The sequence below is a fragment of the Micropterus dolomieu genome, linkage group LG01 (assembly GCF_021292245.1).
Source record: "Micropterus dolomieu isolate WLL.071019.BEF.003 ecotype Adirondacks linkage group LG01, ASM2129224v1, whole genome shotgun sequence".
Lineage (NCBI taxonomy): Eukaryota > Metazoa > Chordata > Actinopteri > Centrarchiformes > Centrarchidae > Micropterus > Micropterus dolomieu.
Genome location: NC_060150.1, coordinates 28,516,837 through 28,536,459, shown reverse-complemented (window position 1 = coordinate 28,536,459; position 19,623 = coordinate 28,516,837). Strand labels below are relative to the sequence as shown.

At 40.2% G+C, this 19,623-nt stretch overlaps 2 protein-coding genes across 4 annotated transcripts in view; both read right to left on the bottom strand.

Annotated features, from left to right (window-relative positions):
- Nucleotides 1-839: 839 nt before the first annotated feature.
- Nucleotides 840-8,855, bottom strand: nrros (negative regulator of reactive oxygen species). Of its 3 annotated transcripts, none has more exons than XM_046063630.1 (4): nt 8,545-8,855; nt 7,337-7,537; nt 5,784-5,898; nt 840-4,531 (listed from the first exon to the last, which is right to left on the bottom strand). In XM_046063630.1, exons 3-4 carry the CDS (start codon nt 5,883-5,885, stop codon nt 2,582-2,584), a joined length of 2,052 nt encoding a protein of 683 aa, XP_045919586.1. In that variant the 5' UTR covers nt 5,886-5,898; nt 7,337-7,537; nt 8,545-8,855; the 3' UTR covers nt 840-2,581. The 3 variants fall into 3 exon arrangements, with proteins under 3 accessions (XP_045919586.1, XP_045919592.1, XP_045919599.1); XM_046063636.1 differs by having other exon boundaries at nt 7,337-7,456; XM_046063643.1 differs by lacking the exon at nt 8,545-8,855 and adding an exon at nt 8,087-8,498 and having other exon boundaries at nt 7,337-7,456.
- Nucleotides 8,856-16,938: 8,083 nt separating this feature from the next.
- The window catches only part of fbxo45 (F-box protein 45), a 20,741-nt gene continuing 18,056 nt past the window's right edge, over nt 16,939-19,623 (bottom strand). The window contains exons 2-3 of the mRNA XM_046063596.1: nt 18,302-18,658; nt 16,939-18,098 (exon numbers count right to left, since the gene is read on the bottom strand). Coding sequence (XP_045919552.1) covers nt 17,913-18,098; nt 18,302-18,658 — 543 coding nt within the window. The 3' untranslated portion in view covers nt 16,939-17,912. The remainder of the gene's footprint in view (nt 18,099-18,301; nt 18,659-19,623) is intronic.

Sequence of the window (19,623 nt, the reverse complement as noted above, 5' to 3'; positions counted from 1 at the left end):
GTATATTGTGCGAGACAAGAGATGTAGTTTTTTGAACAGTTTTCACACAAAACGACATGTAACTTTACTGATTTACAACAAACTGCAACTTAGTTGACTGGCAAATTGATCTTTTAAATTGTAATTCAGGGCACAGTTCAAACAGGATCAAAAAATAAGTTGTCTCTCGCCATCCACTACCGTACATATTTTTTCCGAAATAAGGTCCCATGGGCTGGAAGCAGAGGCGAGTGACTTGGGCTCTCTATTGTATTGCTGTTTGTCAAAGACATTTTATCACTTCTACGAAGGCTGTGTATATTTTTTAGCCATGCTAGCAGCTAGGCTCTACCGATATCAATGCCGGTTGGACGGTTGGTCATGGCCAAATACTTGCAATACTAATGAAGATTCCATCAGCTTCAGCTGTAATTTGTGTGTAGTGATTATTAAATCATAAAAAAACACATTATACTTGCTTGACATCAACATGTGGACATTAGCATTTTCCTTAAAATGCACCAATGCGCAGAAGTACAACCTCACAAAATTGTTAACATGGTTGTAGACTTATGCATAGGCAACATACTTCACTTCTTTTTTTGCAGACTACTCTGAAGCAGGCAAACCAAGTAGCTGTTCCACAGAATTATAATATATAATATGTTATAACATATATGTATTTATAATCAACACTAGAACTAGTTGTCTTGGCAGCCCTTTCAGTGCAATCAGGGACACATTTATACATAGTAGGCCTACACATGCGTACCTTGACCCCTCTGGTATAATATATCCAGATGCTGTAACCAGACTGTATATAGATCTAGCATAGATGCTCAGGATCACAGGACACCACCTGCTATCAGAATACATTTTTAATATGAATACATTGAATACATTAATCTCATTTGACCACTTCCGGTCAAACTTCACTTCTCCACTCTCATTTGCATTTATCTGTGAGAAACTGTGACCACTACTTGAAAGAGAGAAAAAAAACACTGCTTCATTCAACCACAGTGCTTGTAGAGTATTGTGGTGAATATTGGGTAACTCAAGGACGGGCCCCATAACCACAGGTTGGCTGCTTTGCGAACACAAATCAGCTGCATTGATGAGTGTTTTGCAAGTTTCTTGTGCTATATGTACACTACAAACTTGACGGCTATAGTTCATATGTGGTCACTTGTATACCTAACCACCATTAAATATGGCTTGTGCAATCAGATCTAGTACATATATACACACCATGTTAACTTAGAGGGCATTCACACAACATTGCAGCCAAACCCTCGTAACTGTGCCGCTAACCAACTTCATACAGTTGTCTTTTAACTTCTCACCAATTACAGCTGATTGGAATTTTCCTTCCTCAAATGATGATTTCTTCTGTTTCGTCCACTTCTTCCTTCCATCAAGCTACCCATCTTTATTTTATGTATTTATGTCACTCGATATTATCTGATAGAAACTGAAAACCTACATTTGCACATCAAAACATAATATCTGCTGGTATGTTTACCTCAAAGTAGACCTTAGCTGGTTTTCAATGGCAAGATGAGTCATTGATCACTCTACTTATTAATAACTTAAGTGTGGTTAAAGATATTCGAATCAGAAACCTTAAGTGACAAGCCTATTTCTGTATCTCTGGTCAACGGCTGCCCTGACTGCATTTCTTTATTTCACTTTTTTGACCCCATTTGCATGCTTAGAACCAATCCCACCTGCAATTCAAGCAACAAAAGCATTTGACTCTGACTGCCGACTTCATGGTGTAAAAGATATGTAAAAACGATGGTGTTTAGAGGCTTTGACAAGGCATCACTTCGGTTTCTGTTTTTATGTTCCAACCACCATGACCTTGAGTATCACCACAGCGGTATTTTGGTTACTTTCTGGTTAGGCCTCCAATACTCTTCACAGCTACACACTGATCTACCAGCATTCTCACTTGTGAGCAACTGCTAACATACACAGAAAGATAGAGAAATGCATTCATTCCCCTCTGTGCTATACAATGCTTATAATGTCCCTTGTTTGATAATGTAATGTTTATGATGTCTGAACACATTGTATTAATGGCATGTCACTGCATTGCCTCCAAGTGCATCAGAATAGATATAGTATCAATATATGGGTCCAAACCAACTCCTCATGACTACTGACACACTGGAAGTTCATGTTAATGTTGCATCTGGGTGCCACAGTTGGGAAGGAAATCTCAAACCCCTCCTCTTTGAGATACAGAACTGGGCAGTTGCTGCACATCTTAGCAAAACAGGAAATTTCATGTTTCCTCTGCTGCTTATAGCAACAGCTTGCATCACACTACTTCTGCATATGTTCAAACACACACACACATACACCCACACATACACACATACTCTGGCCCACAAGAACGCAGCCACAGTTTTACATCAGGGTATCAGGATTAGGGTCTGGTTTTGAACCGCACTTCAACAGCACAGCAATGTGAAAATTTTAATACCCTCTGCTGTTTAAATAATCATAGAATTCTTCCTTTTATTATTGTAAAACACATTGAATTTATTTCCAATATATATTTAGCACTGTACATTTTTAGGGTTATAAAGTATCAGTAAGATGTAGGCTTCAAATACTTCTTTTTGATTGATTTTTTTAGTATTTTGGGCTTGAAGGTGAGCAGAACAATAACTGAAATGCCCAGAAAAGAAAAAGGTACAATAAGCAGAATGTACCAGAATACAGATTCCGCACTTTCCTCCAAACACAAAAATGACTGGAAGTGCTCCACCCTGTGTGTCGTTTGGAAGAGATCCTTACATTCAATATCCGATTGTCCGACCATATTGATTGTCTTTGTTGTTTCAAATGTCCTGAACCATTCTGTTTGGCAGCAGTTGAACGGATTTCCTGTGAGGAAAACAGTGTGCAGTTTCGGGGCTAATGTTTTAGCATGACCTGAGGGAATATTTGACAGTCTATTGTCCCTCACATCGAGCACTTTTAGGTGAAGGTTCAGAAGTGAAGGGGGAAGATGGTCGAGAGAATTCCTTGAAATGTTTAAAGACTTTAGACTTTGGAAATGGGAGAAGTCGAAGTCTTGTATGTGAGTGTTTCCTAAACCTAGATGCTGTAACGTTCTGCTAAGACTTTGTATTGATTCTTGGGCAATGAGTCCTGGGTTGTCGGACAGTTCCAAGTGTGTTAGAGGCAGCCCAGCGAACGCAGATGACGGAATTCTTTCAAGGTTGCATCCCTTAAGGTAAAGCTGCCTTAGGGATATAACATTTTTCCAATCCACACAAAGTGAGATATTGTTTGTACTGGTCTCAGCTTTATCAGGAGGGCAAATGTCAATGTTGTTATAACTGAGATCCACTGACCTCAGGCTTGGCAAAGAGGAAAATAATCCTGAGGGTAACCACTCAAGATCATTCAGGCTCAGGTTAAGGTACGTCAAATTGTCAAAAGTAGTCAGCGTATTTTCATCTGCTACAATCTGGTTCAGCCTGTTGTTGCTGAAGTCCAACTCGTACAAGCTACCAGAGAACTGTTCTGACGTTAGATTTAAGGTTTCTAGACAGTTTGTGCACATTCGAAGTCTGGACAGGGCAGGCATTTTGTGAATAAATCCTCGTGGGAAATACTCCACCTGGTTTCCTCTTAGATCCAAAATCTCTAGAGAGGAGATGTCACCATGAAGGCTCTCGTCCCACAGCTTAGCCGTCACGTTGCTCATGTATGTCTTCAGATTGTAGAACTCCACCGTTGTAGTCAAGTTCAGGAATGTGGTGTTGTCTGTCAAGTGTTCATAAAACCTAATGCTGTTGTGAGATAGGTAAAGATTCCGCAAGTGGCTCTGGTTGGGCAAGAAAGGAAAGAAGAGCAGTTTGTTATCTGATAGGTCAAGTGTCTCCAGCTGGAAAGTGTCGTTAAGGTCTTGTGTGGAGATGAACCACTCGATGAAGTTGTGGCTGGCGTTGAGGACCACCAGCTGGGTCATGTGGAAGTCAATCAGGCAAGGCAGATAATTGAAGGCCAAGTTGAGCCGCTGGAGCTTGGGATTGCTGTCGAAGGCGCCATCAATCTCGAACATGATGTTTCTCTGCAGGTCTAGTTCTTTCAGTTTGTGAAGATCCCTGAACGAAGTCTCATCCAGTCTCTGTAGGAGGTTTCCAGAAAGATTGAGATACTCAAGGGATGTCAGATTTTGGAGAAGAGTGGCCGCCATTTCATCATCAAGCTTATTCTCAGAGAGATCCAGAGCTCTGATCCTGGGCAGAGTCTTTAATGCCTGGCTGCTTTCTTGATACCCAATATGAAGATTGTTATTTGCTAAATTGAGGCTGTCTAAGAATTTTGAAAAGTATTGAAAAGTATTTGATTCTAATTTCTCCAAACTATTACAAGCTAAACTCAGGGTTTTTATTGAGGGATAAAGGAGAATTGAATGTAGTGTATGAATGTGATTGTAGTTGAGCTGAAGCTCCTCTATGTTGTCTGGCAGTTCTGTAGGCACGAAGGAGAGCTTGCCATTGTTGCAGAGAGCCGTTCTTTGTATCTGCAGAAAAAAGGAGAGTGCATAACTTTAAGTTTGTGTTAGTGTACCGTACTGTATGTCTCTTTGTGGGTTTCAAAGAAATCCTACAGAAACAGGATTTCTTTCAGGCACCGCAACTGAACGTGTGAAGACCTCTTTCAAAGCGCCATATCTGCATTAGCCTTTAGCCCACATGCACAATTTTCTACACCAGGGCCCTTTTATCCCTGTAAAAGCATGTTAATCTTGTCAGCTGGTTATTTTGTGAGGTACAGGACCAAAAATCACAAGGCTGAACTGACTCTTTTGTAGGTTTATATCAGTCAGCTTCCTTTTGTGAAAGAGTGTTTAATCATCTCATATCACTGTATCTAGCATCTGAAATTGAACACAGTCTTTATTTATATTCTTAGTTTTTAACTGGCTAGCGGCATGGGTCTAGGGATGGTAATGTCAGTCTGTCGTACAGTTTGTCCACCACTTTGGTCCGGAATGAAATATCTCAACAGCTGTTGGATGGATTGGCAGGTTAGCATGCTAACATTCTAAACTAGATGGTGAACCTAAATATTAGCAGCTAAAGATTAGCATATTAGCATTGTCACAGTGAGCATTATAGCATGCTGATGTTAACATTTAGCTCAAAGAACCGCTGTGCCTAACTAGCCTCTTGGAGCTGCTAGCATGGCTATAGACTCTTGGTTTTGTTGCCCTCATGACCTTGACTCAGAGCTTACAATTTATCAAATAATTTCAATAAACACATTTTTTCTCCTAGCTGCCAGTGTTCAGTTGCACTTGGTGAAGAATTGACTGGTTTTGGATAGTTTTAGTGTGTAAATGACTTTCTAATTATAACGTTTAATACTGTGTATTACCAACTATGATGGATTACTTAATCAGTGAATCACTTCCCAGTTTGCCTCACTGATGAGGCAAAGTGGGAAATATCAGAGCACACAAATGTAATTTTCCGCCATGTCAACAGTTTTATTCTTAGCTACTATATCATGTTTACAGAACATCTGATATGCACAAATTGGCATTGAGATGATAAAAAAAGCCAATCTTTTATCAAAATTGTGTATCAGACACAACTGTATGTACTTTTCTTCCTAAAAGTAGATACATGTTCACCAAACCAAGCATTCATTAAAACACACATAGCCTACAAATTATTCTCCCTTTTACATCAGATGAACTGTACTGACACTCAGTTCACTTCAAAATGTGCTTTTATTAAGTAGAGCCATATAAAAGAGAGACATCTTACCAGCTGGCATCGGCTGTGTTGTGGATGACTTGAGACTGGCGTCAGTATTCTCCACATGGGTAACAAGCATAGCAGGAGGGGAGTGAGCCTGTGGACTGGCATTTTAACATCCTCACTGTTGACAAGGTGATAGAAGGAGAGAGTGATGATGAAATGCCGTGCCGCTGATTGATCAACACAGGCATGTGCTGCCCTTCAATTTTAACCATAGGTGGCATGATTTGCATGTGATACTTGACTGGTATCATGACATTTTGGCAAATGAGTGTCATGTCTTAAAATGGAAATTATGGTTGCTAGACATTGGCAGCTTGTCATTAAAGTGCTTGCAGATACATTAACACTTAACTCTGATAGCTTGGGTTCAATTACCTACTACTGTTAAAAACATTCATACTTTGAGTTAATATTTTCACTGAATATATCATCTTAACTATTTTACACACTGTGTGCTAACCTTAAATATCAGTTATAAACATGACTTGACAAACATGTAATAATGTCTTATGTCTAATGTCTAATGTCAGTGTGTCTTTTTTTGTCTTTATGTCATGGTGGACGAATGTAATCCTCACACTATTCATGTCCACAAAATTACAATACAATAAATGTTGTGCAATCGCATCTCAGCCTGATGTAAATGAGCGAATATCATCTTTAAAATATCATATTTTATCCTGAGAACTGCAGTTGTGAATTTTGGTAAAATTTCCATAATACCAATTCAAACCATTTTGTGACACATATTTTAGTGGCCTTAGGAAACATGTTGTATTCAGGGTTGTAAATAATACACCACAAAGTAATTTTTTTCTATGAACATTTTTCTCTCTTGTTTTACTGGTTATTGTACAACACTGCTAATAACACTACTCAATTTCTAAACTATATTATGTGTTGTGGGGAAGAGTTGGCCACAGAAGAAAAGACAGTTAGCAGAATATAGCTTTCTGAGCATTGCTGGATGTGACACAGCCAAGTTATGAGAAAGCCGTCGACCGACGAATGAGAAAATGTTTAATATTGACCACTATAAAACCAATATAAAACACTTTCATATTGCATATGAATTGTACAAATGTACAGCACTTGCTTCCATTAATCAGAATAATGATAAAATATGTGATATTTTGTAAACTTAAACTAAAAGTCATTTGGTTTTTCAAACTTTAGATTTTTAATAGTGGACAATCTGTAACTCAAGGGACATTGTTGACATGCAATACCAAACACTTGGTAACATTAATGATTGATTCATTATGCAACATTTGTTTCAATAACAAGCAAAACTAAATGCTATAAAAATGTTCTGAAAACTATAGTTTTATGCTGACATTTGTTTTAACAAGAATTTTAATGACACCTTATACTGGATTTACAGTCTTCTGCCATTGCAGGTGATCAATAAGATATCTTGCTCAAAAACACCAAAGACAAAATATATTTAAATTCAACATTATTATTTTAGACAAAGTATGCAGTTTGCTTCATTTAGCAGCCAGAGTATCTGTGCAAACTGCAGCTCTACATTAGTGCACAGAGCATTTACTTACACTGGTGGTTAGGTGTGGATTTCCCAAGCCACTGACGGTTGATCCCCTGACCATATCGCTGGTTAACTCGCTGTTGCAGAGTGTCTTCTCATGTGCGAGGTTCAGCTGCTTTTCTCTGCTCTGAGTGAAACACCAATGCCTCTTTTAACTATTCACGGAAGCATGCAGGCAACGGAAACCAAGTCACATGGACAAGACAAGCTGCAATCAGAAAGAGGTTCTCAAGCCTAGGGCCACAGGAAGGCGAGTGCAGGCTCAACAGTTCTCAACCAACACAGCGCAGTATTTTTTTCTACACCCCTCCTCCTCACAAACACCACGACAGTAATGTTGTTATACAGGCAACTAAGATTGGTAGCAGAACTGCTACCGCAAAAACCCAACAAGAACACACCCTTTACACCCTCGGCTCGTTCTGATCAGCCAACCTACTAGAGAGGAAACCACTCAGCACACACACCCTTCCTGCCTGATTTTCGGCCTGTCACTGCAACAGCCATTTGAAACACACATATGGTAAACACATATAGAGACACTAACGTCTGTGAATATGAATTAATGTAGTGAACGATCAATGCTTGTGGGCCAGATAACACATAACATCAGTCAGGGAGTCAAGAAGATGATTAATGGGTAGCATGCACACCATATCACTGCAGCATGCTCTAAATGAGTAATGAAGAAGTACTATAATGTTTTACTTTCAATACTAATACATTTGCAACATGGCTTCTTTAAGTATCCAAGTACCTTCCCTAAACAGTGTTTTCTCTTGCTTGATGTCCAGCCACTGAATGCACCAGCTCTCTTTCGTCTTTTGTTAAACTCTAGTTGTTAACTTGTTTCTCCTTAGTAGTCACCCGTGGATAAGAATAGGGAATTAGGAATCAGGAAGTGATGGTGCCGTCCTTGGGGAGTTGACTTGTTAGTGATTCCTTCCTGTTTTCACACAGGACATCTCTAGCTCTCACTTCTGACTCTGTAGGTTTGGGTAACTGGATTTTCTAATCCATGACTCCACGTTGAGGTTGATTTACTCGGTTATGTGACACTCTTAACACTACACAAGTAAAACTTATGAGAGAAAGCGTATCAACTGGTTATGCAAAGGAAAAAACTTTGAGAACAAGTCTTGCAAACATGAGGCTCACTGTGGGCCACATAAACACTCTGTCCCCATCACCCATCACCCCGTGCAGTTTCCTTACTGGCCAGGAGTGGCAGCACGGCTCCAGAACAGTGGCAAATGTGAAAATGAAGAATGTTCCTGTCATTCTGGTAGGTTTAACATATCGACCATGAACCACAACATCCGTGGTGGTCAGGAACCTTTGCATGTCCTTCCCTATCTCTCTCTCTCTCCATACTTCATGACAACTGTCAACTGTCGCAATCAGACCTCTCTCATACTTTGATGAATCAACAGATAAGACCCCTATTTGTCCAATTTTAAAATTGCACTATTAATCATTTCTGCAACAATTTGGCATCTGTTGTGGTGGCAGCCCGGCTGACGGTGAGTGTCCTGGTTTTTTCTCCTTTTTATCAGTTTTTCTGCTTTTTTTCCTTGGTTTTCTGTTCTCTGCCTGCCTCCCTGTGTTTTCTCCCCTGTGTGCTCTCTCTCCCTCTGCTCCTGAGCCCAGCCAACTACCTGCACCTGCACCTCATCAGCCACCTCGTCAGCCTGCCACACCTGCCAGTAATCAACCTCATGACTGCCTGTATTTCAACCCCGGTTCTCCACACCATCCTCGCTTGATCGTCATTGCTCCATACCCGGTGCCACCCCCACGTTCAGGCTTTCATGTTTCTTGTTTTTTTCACATTTACCCTGTGCCTTGTCGCTGTCTTCCCTAACCTTGTCTCTCTGTCTGTTTCCCTCCCAGGTACACTCACCCTCGTCCTCCGTTCAGCTGGGCTCATCCACTGGCCCACTCCTCCTCGGACTTCCCTCACGGCGTCCTCCCTGTTCCCCCGCCTCTCCTCGCTTCCTCGGCCTCTGTGTTCCCCGGCTCCCTGGCCCCCTGGCCCCCTGTCTCCTTGGTTCCCCGTGCCTGTACTTCCCCGACGTCCTCCTCTCCCTCCACTCCAGTCCCTCTCACCCTTTTCCCCTCAATAAACCTCCTTCCCTCAGAGTGCTGCATTTGGGTCCTCTCTGTCCCCACACCACACCTCGTAACCGCATCACTACACAACAAGTATTCTGGGTGATTAACCTTTAAGAATGTTTGCCTGACTGAAGTTTTTGTTATGAACAGTTATGAGTGAATTACCACTCAAAGTAATGTGACAATATGAGTAATAGGTTAAAGGCAAAATATATTTCTTATGTCTTGCCTTTAACATTTTGTTGCAGATATGGGTTTAGATTGTGTGACTTGATTAATCTACACAAAGGGTGGATGCTAGATCTTGATGGTACTAGAGAATTCCAAGAGCTGCTTGAAATCAAAAATACAGTCTGTTGCTCAAAAGCCAGTAGTCTGTTGGAGGCCACATTTTGGCCTTTGTTGTAGCTCAAAAACTGAGCTACCTTAAACCGGCTCATCTGCAGATTAATTCTATAAATGATATGTTATGATCCACTAAAGTTTGACCCAATACGTGATGTATAAATCCCTGTTTTTATTGTCTTCACGACCGTCTTGGCTGTAAGGGAGCCTGGAGGAACAATTGAGTGAGATTCAGAGAGAACAGATTCAAGTTCAACCTCATCAATCTCAGTTCATGACTACTGTCAGGCATTGAAAATGTAGGACATTTTAATTTCATGTTATTTGTCATTTCTCAAACACATTCATCATGTTGCAGTCCTGCCAGTGGTTTCACACTGTTCCACTGATTGGCCGGCAGTGATAACCAAGCCAAGAAATGCTGCAAAGCCCCAGCAAATGCAGGGAAGACTGCTAGAAAGTTGTCATGAGTGTATCCAAATGCCGGTTTCAAACTTTTAGGAAAAAACAGCTTTAAAAATGTTTTAAGGGAAAGGGAAAAAAAGGTTTGTTAGACCTCAAGGATACACACAATGTCAACAGAGCAGCACATGGCACCTTTAATGGATAAATGATAGAATTAAATAACTTTTTTGCAGGTGAGTAACTGTTTATTCCCCAACCTACACATCTGGTTGGTTTGGTGGCCTCACAGTGGAGACACGGTGCTTTAAAGTTTAGCTGAATTAGCGACCCTTTCTGCTGAGTTACACCGACGTAGCTTTGCGTGACTTAAGTAGCTCTATAAATGGGAGCATTCACTTCCAGTTGTAGCTCAGCGTGCAGTGTAAGACCACTTGTGTTGCTACTGTATTCTGAGCTGGCAGATGGAAAGCAGCACAATCACGCTGGAATGAGTGAATTCCGGGCTCTACTCTTTGTTTGTTTCAGGACTTGAGGGTATATTAATACATGGTACAGTATGAAAATGAGCTTTCCATTTTCGAGACCTGAGGAGTTGGGGTGTGAAGTCCCATGGGTGAAGGGGGATTTGGGCAGCTCATAGTCTAAACATACAAAAACACCAAAGCACTGAGGGCTTACACTATCGAACATGATAGATACTACAATATTGACTGTTCTCAGTCTTTCAGGTTAAGTAATTTATACATTTTCTCCTTCACCTGTTTTCTCAACAGAAAGCCTACAGTAGATACATGTAATTCCTCTCTTCACACCTAATATCATCTGAACATACATAATGTGTTTTGTAATATATTGTTTGTTGTTGTTTTACTCTAATATTCACTCTGCAGGTTAATGAAAACAGATAAAAATATCAAAAAACTGCATGATATTATTTTTGTTAGAAAAAGCAAGGTGGATAACCTCAATCATCTTGAGATTTCATGCTGCACATTACCAGGACTGTCTGTGGTATACGGATATTTGCATAACATGCACAAGAAGAGTACCGCCCTCTTGTGGAAACAGGGTATGTACCATATTTTTATGAGACAAACACTAAAGTAGCCAAAGGAAAAAACATACAGTCCACAATATTAAAAAGACATAGTACACAATATTACCTAGGCCTATTTACATATAGGCTAAAACGCCAACGATTCCACATTCTGGAAAAGAACCTAACTGAACTTAGTGCTGGGTTGGTCAGTGCTGAAATTATACTGTTTGCAGAGTCTAATAATCTACACATACATCTTTACATCAGATTGGGCAGCACAGCACAGCAGGTGGGCACACCAACACTGACGAACATTTGGCTTGCACTGCTCCAATGTGGCACCTTAAGCAGCAGCCTCAAACCATCATTATATGCTACATTGAGCTTCTGCATACTGCTCTTTCTGTAGCACCTCCACAAATGGGCAGTATACATAGGGGTACAATATGCTCTAAAAAGGGTAGTCTTAACAGATATAGAACTGAGCACATACTAAATTTGCGAATCAACATATTAGCCTGTGCATACATCATAGGACACTGTCTGTAAATGTCCCTATCATCAGACAGGTCGTCAGTTAGATAATGTCCCAAATATTTAGCCTCATCACAGACTCTAAGGACAGTACTAGACAGAGAGAAGTCAGGGAATGTCAGTTTCCTGTCCTCTCTGCTCCTAACAATCATAATATTACTCTTCTTTGCATTATACTTAATGTCAAAGTCTGAGCCATATTGAGAACAAACCCTCAGTAACTGTTGAAGACCAGCACTGTAAGGACAAAGAATCACCAAATCATCTGCGTACAGTGGTTGTGGTTGATGATCGTGTTACCAACCATACAACCTGTTCCACAGCTGTTTAACAGCTTTGATAAATCAACCATGTAGACATTAAAAAGACAAGGAGACAAAATACTTCCCTGTCTAACTCCATTGCATACACTGAATGGGGCCGACACAGAGTTGCCCCATTTCACATACATTGATTGATGAGCATACCAAAAAGCCAGATGTCTCACTAAAGATTTAGGAACTCCTCTGTTTTGTAACTTTAAAAATAGTTTTTCACGATTAACACAATCAAAGGCTTTAGAGGCATCAATAAAACACATAAAAATGGTGGAATTGTGCCTGTTATACAAATCTAAAATTTCCTTCAAGGCAAAATACACATATCTGTGCCATGTTTAGGTTTAAAACCAAACTGGTTGTCAAAGGTCAGGACAAGCTGTTCCAGCTTATTTAGTAAGGTCCTCTCCAAGACCTTGGATAAAGTACTTGCCAGAGCTATAGGCCGGTAATTATCCTGATTCCATGCTGTTTATTTTCCCAGCTTTGTCTTTAATAATTGCCACTAACATAACAGATAAAATGGAATCAGGTAAAATACCATGAACTAGAAATCCAGTAAAACAAATGGCAAGCAGAGTACAGACTTTTCTACTTGCAAATTTTAAATGTTCGGCAGAAATCTTATCTATACCACATGCCTTATTATCTTTTAGCAACATAATTGCATCATAAACGTCTTGTGGGGATACAGTCACATCTTCCTCATTATCAATATTGCCCACTGCAAAGGAGTTACTTTTAACACAGTTGAACAGCTCATAATAATGTTTCTGTCACAACTGAGTAATTTCCTCTGGACTGCTTACACCATCAATATTCGTCGGTAAACATGTTTTACAGTTATTCATTCTATTGATTTCTTTCCAGAATTCATTGGGACTATTGCTTTTCAGTTTCCTTGCAAGTGAGTCAGATCTCATTATATTTTCATTCCTCTTAATGAAACGTAGGGCATATTTAAAGTTTGCATTTGTCCGTTTCTTATATTCAAATAGGGGACTGTGTTTTTGTCTGCCTGATTCAGCCCAAGCTTTGAAAGCCCTTCTAGCCTCAGCATGAAGTTCTTCAACATGTTCATTCCATCCTGGTTTAGCTTTATACATTTTGGTCTTATACAGAGGCCTGCTTGAGGCAAGAAGGGACTCCACAATACTGTCATACAAGGAACACAACTCAGTACCATGTTGTGGGGTTCTTACAGTTAATATCACAGCATGCAGACGTGTCTTTCGGTAAGTAAGTGTCAGACTGTACACAATATATTTCAAGATCCTCTTCCTTCAAGTTAGACCAGTCTATTTTACCCACCCGCATGTCGTTGTTCACAGACAAAAGAGTAGGTAAATTTCCCATATTTACAGACAAGAAACACAGATGCATTGTTTGTACATTGATCTTTTGCATCTGACGACAGAGGTCGTTTAACACTGATGAAGTCTGATTTATCCTAAAAACGTTGAAACATAAAGTTTTAAAACAAATGTGAAGATCAGTTCTGTTTGTGTGAAGGTTTGCATTGGGGCGAATTCATTTGAGAATGATGCATTCACTTCATGTTTTGTTTTTTTACCCCTGGAAACCATACAGCCTCATGAAAGTAGGCTAGCAGGTCTAGCCCATAGGATGGTAGGAAGAAAATGCCTGTACATTGAGTTAAAACCCAGCAATGGTGTCTGCAATAACTGTTATGCTTGCCTCTGTTTACACTACTCACATTCATCTTTAATCACATAATATAAAAGGCAGAAAAGTCACTTAAACAGCCTTCATTTTTATTGATGCCTTGTTACAGTTTTTGTTGATCGCTGTGGTACTGTTATAGCAAGTATGTGGTAAAGTTTCACAACTCTTAGTACAAAACTCCAAACCAGGGGCGATTCTGGGATCAGACCTTTAGGGGTGCTCTGCCCCTAATGAGAAATTAGCATGCATACAATGCCTTGCAAAAGTGGTCACTAATTGGTGGAGAGTATAATTAGGCCTACTAGAGGAGCTGGTGCAGAGCGGAGTGGGTCAGTCAAGGGCGTTACTTTGTGTTGAAAAGTGGTGGGGACATAAAGGCTAAGGGCGTGATGATACATTTCGGTCATTGAGACGTGACGATGCACAAGAACAAGACAAGAAGATTTTAGCATTATTCAGATTAAATATTTCATGCAGGAATATATGTGAGAGAGGTCTAGGGGTCCTCCCCCAGAAGATTTTGAGCTTTAAACTGGTAATTTCCTTCATTCTGGAGACATTTTCTGCTCCAATTTATTGTGGAAATGTCTTTTTTATATGAGGGAAAACTCTATTGCAGTGCATGTTTTCTTATTGTGCAAATGAACAGGCAGGTCAGCTGCACTGGACCTTATGTTACTACAGTCAGCTGTTAACCAACAAGCTAAAGTAAAGTAAAAGGAAGAATGGAAAACGAGGCGGATGGAGGTTCTTTCGCGCCCTTCTCTGTTGCACTTCTCTCACACACACCCGGCTGAATTTAGCCCTGACAAACCGTAGGAAACCGCTACAAAAGGTTTTGGATTGAACTCGCCCTAGATGGAAGGTAAACTCCTCTGATTGGCGCCGTTGAGCCTATCAGAATTCAGCGAAAAACAGGATCAGTCCAATTTGGGAGGGGCCGCTCGTATCCCCCTCAACATTGAAAGTATTAGTTTGGCCCAGATTGACAGACACGTAAACACTGTTCGGCTGCAACTGGTCTTCCAGCGCGGTCGCAGATCATTGAGTAAAACATTGTAAAAACTGAACGATGCCAGTATTTGGGACATTAAACCCGTTTAATGTAAGAAAAGCCAATATGAAGCTGTAGTTTAATTGGTTGTCCTTTCTCTTACTTCTCCAAAATCTTAACATTAGAAGACAAAACAAAATTTCAGAAAATATTAATAAATTATTGTATTATTTTTTAGGGGTGCTTGGAGGAAATATAGGGGTGCTTCAGCACCCCTAAAAATGGTCTGAAATCGCCCCTGCTCCAAATTCATCCCACAACACAGCCATGCATTCAAAGCTTGCCATTGTGCATTCATTTGCATTGTAAATATCTCCACACAACCATTGATTCAAAGTATATTTTTTAGTGAAATGTCATGAGAACATATGGTTTACAACATAATGATATCTGATTCAGTTTAGCTGTTTTAACTTAAAGTGAATCCAATAACAAACAATGCAAGATACATGTTTCAAATCACCTTAGAAGTGCTGAAAGTACTATGCTGCAGTGTAAGACAGATTACACAGTTTCCACATTAGGCAATACACTTACATTACCCAACATTCTTCTCCAATCACTGATGCAAGAAACAAACTTTTACTGTACTGTACAGTGTTTTACAGTATTGCAACACATAGGTTTTGTCTAATCAGATGTAACAACATTTTGTATTGTATTGTACATACTGTAAGTCTTGCAATGGTCCTTTGTGTCGGTGTTTGTTTTTTTAGAGAAGTAACACTACCAACACTAAGGTTGCGGGTGTTAATCCCATTGATGACAACATATAATGAAAATCTCACACCTCGGGGTGGTGATTCTGAAGTTTTGAATCTGAATGTATCAGGCAAATAACACAGCAATACTTGTGTATATTAAGCAAATGTTTCAGCGATGATCAATTAGGAACAATGAGCATAGTGACAGTAAAAAGTATTTCAACAATACAGAAGAAAATCTTATCCAAAGTTATGCATGTACTTTGCATGTACCCATAATGTATTTCAGTGTAAACAGGTCTTTCTACATGCTTTTGTTGTACTGGGTCAGTCACTCCGTCAGAGGTACTTTTTGATGATCTGTTGTGTTTTTGTACTAAGAAAATAACTACTAAAAACTAAATATGACCACATAGGTGTGTGAATAGAACCATAGCGACAGAAAAATGTACAAATCCAGCAAAGTCACATTCATTTTTATTATAAATTCAGCAGCTTTTGCGGATTTGATGGTACTCTAAACGCGTCTGATAGACAGACACTGCAGCTAGAGTGACTGTCAGGCAGAGACGCTGATAGACAGACACTCCCGCAAACAGGTGTTCAGGGTCAGAACAGCAGGAAACTTGAGAGTGCTTATGAGATACTCAGACTCAAATTCAAAGAGAAGGGGGACAAATAGGCAGACATACCAAGGCAGCCAAGCTCTTAGCATTGGCAGCACATATTCAGTCAATCAATTATTGAAGCACTTATCCTCTCCCACACTGCTGAGATCACAAAGCAGAAGAACAGCGCTGTGATGTCTTTTCCTTTTATTTCCTGTTGATGAAGATTGAGCTTCTGTAGGTGGTTCACATAGTTTTTTTTTGTCTGTTTACCCACTTTTAGGAGTCGTGCATTTTGTAAGCTGTTGCTGCTGCCATGGCCTGGTGTGTAAAATGCATTTCTTCCTGTGCACTGGAGGATTTGTCCCAGAACAGTAAAAGTTGAATTTATCTGACTATACTGTGGATTGAGTCACTGTTGTAGCCTACTACCTTTATAAATCATTGGTAGAGCAAAGCAAGTATGTATTTTTATCATATGTTAATCTTATTATATTAGATAGTCTAATGAGTCTTTTGCATTATTTATTTCATACACAGAACAATAACCTAAAATGGCTACTACAGTTACCATCCTGGCAAATCATATCACTGTCCTGTGAAAACCATTTACTGTATCTCCAAAACTTTAACTTTTCAAAGAACACCCGTTTTCAGCTTAAGGAACAGTTAAAACTTCCATTAAAGAGATAAATTCAAAATAAGTTCACTGGACAGCAACAATATGTAGCATCTACACTTGGGTTCAAGGATCTATATGATCCAGAGCTTTATTTAGATGTACAAGTCATTCTGCAGTGTGTTTATATCCTCAAAAATTTTTTATTAATATAACATAGGCTGGAGACATGTTTTCTAATTGGACAGCTGTGTATGAACAGACAAACTGACAACCATGGGTATAAAAGCCATCTGTGCTGGGCACACATAAACACAAACAATCTTTATTCTAAGTGTGGCACCATGTAGACTTTATTTTTAGGCCTTATAACCATACAGTATCTATAGAACCATAGATAAAACCAAGAAATAAATAGTGTATTATACTACAGTAGCACATTAAAAAGTACACACATTAACATGATACAGGTATAGTTTTCATCATTACTGGATAGGTATTTTAAAATGGCAGATGTTACAGTCCATACGCCAGTATCCATGCACATGCATGACAGTTGGTCCGCATGTCCTCTGTTTGCTTATGGCAAAATATAACATCAGGTCACATAGGTTTGGCATATAACCATTATAATCCACTCATCAGTTATAATTAAACTCTGTAAATTCATGATGAGCTGTTTCCATTAACTCATACAACAGATAGCAATTGGTACCAACTACTGTTTCACTTGTTATAGTGCTGTCTTAAAGTATTTGCCACTGTTTAGAATATTTTGGCCTCATTCAAGCAGACACAAAATCTCAGGTAAATGTTCAGCACTGTTAGCCTGAAACACATGAAATTAAATAATGTTCCCCTGTCCTGTAAATAAAACAGTCCAGCAGCTAAACTGTAAAAGTGGACACTTCCACGTTGATACAGAAACATGTTTATGACCGTTCCCACATAATCCTTTTCCCTGTAGTTTATCCAGTCCAAAATCTGACTCCTTATGTTGACTTATTTGCGTTGAGTTATTCTGCTTGGAAGAAACACAACCATTTGGCCTCCAAAGCTTTTGGAAATGGTGCAACAAACATTGTCGCCAGTCTGCTAACAGAAAAAGTCCTGAACCTGCCGGTGGCCTGTTAGTTTTAACGGTGGCACAGTTTCCTCTAGCCATCCAGAGGTTTTCCCAGGTACACCATAGTGACTTCGGTGTTGCCGTATACTGCAGAGACAGCAGGGAACAGACAGGCTTTTGGCAGTCCACGAAAGGCTACTCCAAGAAACTCAAAACCCCTCTCGAAGGCTAACGTCTTGTCATCCATGTCTAGAATCACTCGTATTCTCTCCCCGATCTGTGGAAAAACATAATTACGCATTGCTAGATTACAAAAATGCCAAATAATAAATACATTTTTAAAAGACACAAGCAAATTTATGTCCAAAAGTGTTGTAGTCACTGATTAGGCGATGCATTTTACACATTTCAACATTATCTTTGGATCACTTAAAAACAGATGAGGGTACAAAAACATACAGCTGTGGCTCCATCTCCTACCTGATATTTTGGTGCATTGTTGCACTGTGGAAAATTTCCATTGACCTCCCCATTGTGAAGCAGGTTGTTGTCGACCAGGTTCCAGCCCCAGCTCTGGTCGTCACTGCCCAGCAGGGCTACGTAGCCCTGGCACTGCATGGACGCCCGCTTCGTGGCCAGGCCTATTACTGCCACTGTGCCAAGGGGGCCTTCCCACCAGATCTCCCAGGCGTGCCTCCCTTCCGAAAAGCCAATCTTGCCGCGTGCACCATCCGTGCTTTGCGCGATAGGGTTGCGGTGCAGGGTGAAGCCATTCTTTTTCACGTAAACATTGCGGGAGCAGTCGTGGGAGCTCAGAGCATGCTGGAAAGCCTTGAGCTGTAGAGGACGACAGGACAGGGACAACTGCTATAGGAAGAGATGTTTACGTTTACATTTACTCATTTGGCAGATGCTTTTATCCAAAGTTACTTACATTTGAGGAACAATATACAAGCATCAACAGAGCATCAAATACAGATGTACAACTAACAATACATACTAGTAAGAGCAGCAATAAATACTAGTAAGAGCTCATAGTTTATATCACATCAATGGGGTAAATACCTAGGGAAGGAAGTAAGAGTTAACAAAAAAAGTGGAATCAATAATAAGATAATTGTAAGGGGATAGAAGAAGAAGAGCACAGGAAGTGCATGTCAGAGGTTAGGAGTTAGGTGTTATAAGAGGAAGTGTTCTCGGAAGAGATGAGTTTTCAAGAGCTTCTTGAAGTTAGAGAGGGACGCCCCTGCTCTGATGGCATGTGCTCATTCCACCATCGTGGTGTCACAGATGAGAACAGACGGGACTGGGATTGCTTTGTGTGAAGGGATGGCAGAGCCAGGCGGCGTTCGTTGGAGGATTGTAGTGGCCGAGAAGGAACGTACGTTTGTATTATGGAGTTTAGGGAGATGGGTGCAGACACAGTAGTCACTCTGTGTGCAAGCATTAGTGAGTTGAATCTGATTCTGGAGGCCACGGGGAGCCAGTGGAAGTCACTGAGTAATGGAGTGATATGCGTCCTTTTGGGCTGATCAAAAACCAGACGCGCTGCTGCGTTCTGAACCATTTGTAAGGGTTTCACCGCACAAGCTGGAAGACCTGCTAGGAGGGCATTGCAATAGTCGAGGTGAGAGATAACCATGGCCTGTACCAGAAGCTGGGTGGCGTACTGAGTGAGGTAGGGCCTGATTTTCCTTATGTTGTATAGAGCAAAGCGACATGACCGAGAGACAGCAGCAACATGGTCTGAAAAGGACAGCTGGTCATCAATCATGACACCCAAGTTTCTCAACACCTTGGTT

Coding starts and splice junctions, on each gene's coding strand:
- nrros (XM_046063630.1), bottom strand. CDS start 5,885: ATGCCAGTCCACAGGCTCACTCCCCTCCTGCTATGCTTGTTACCCATG. Junction 4,532..5,783: donor AACACAGCCGATGCCAGCTG/GTAAGATGTCTC, acceptor TTTTTTCTGCAG/ATACAAAGAACGGCTCTCTG.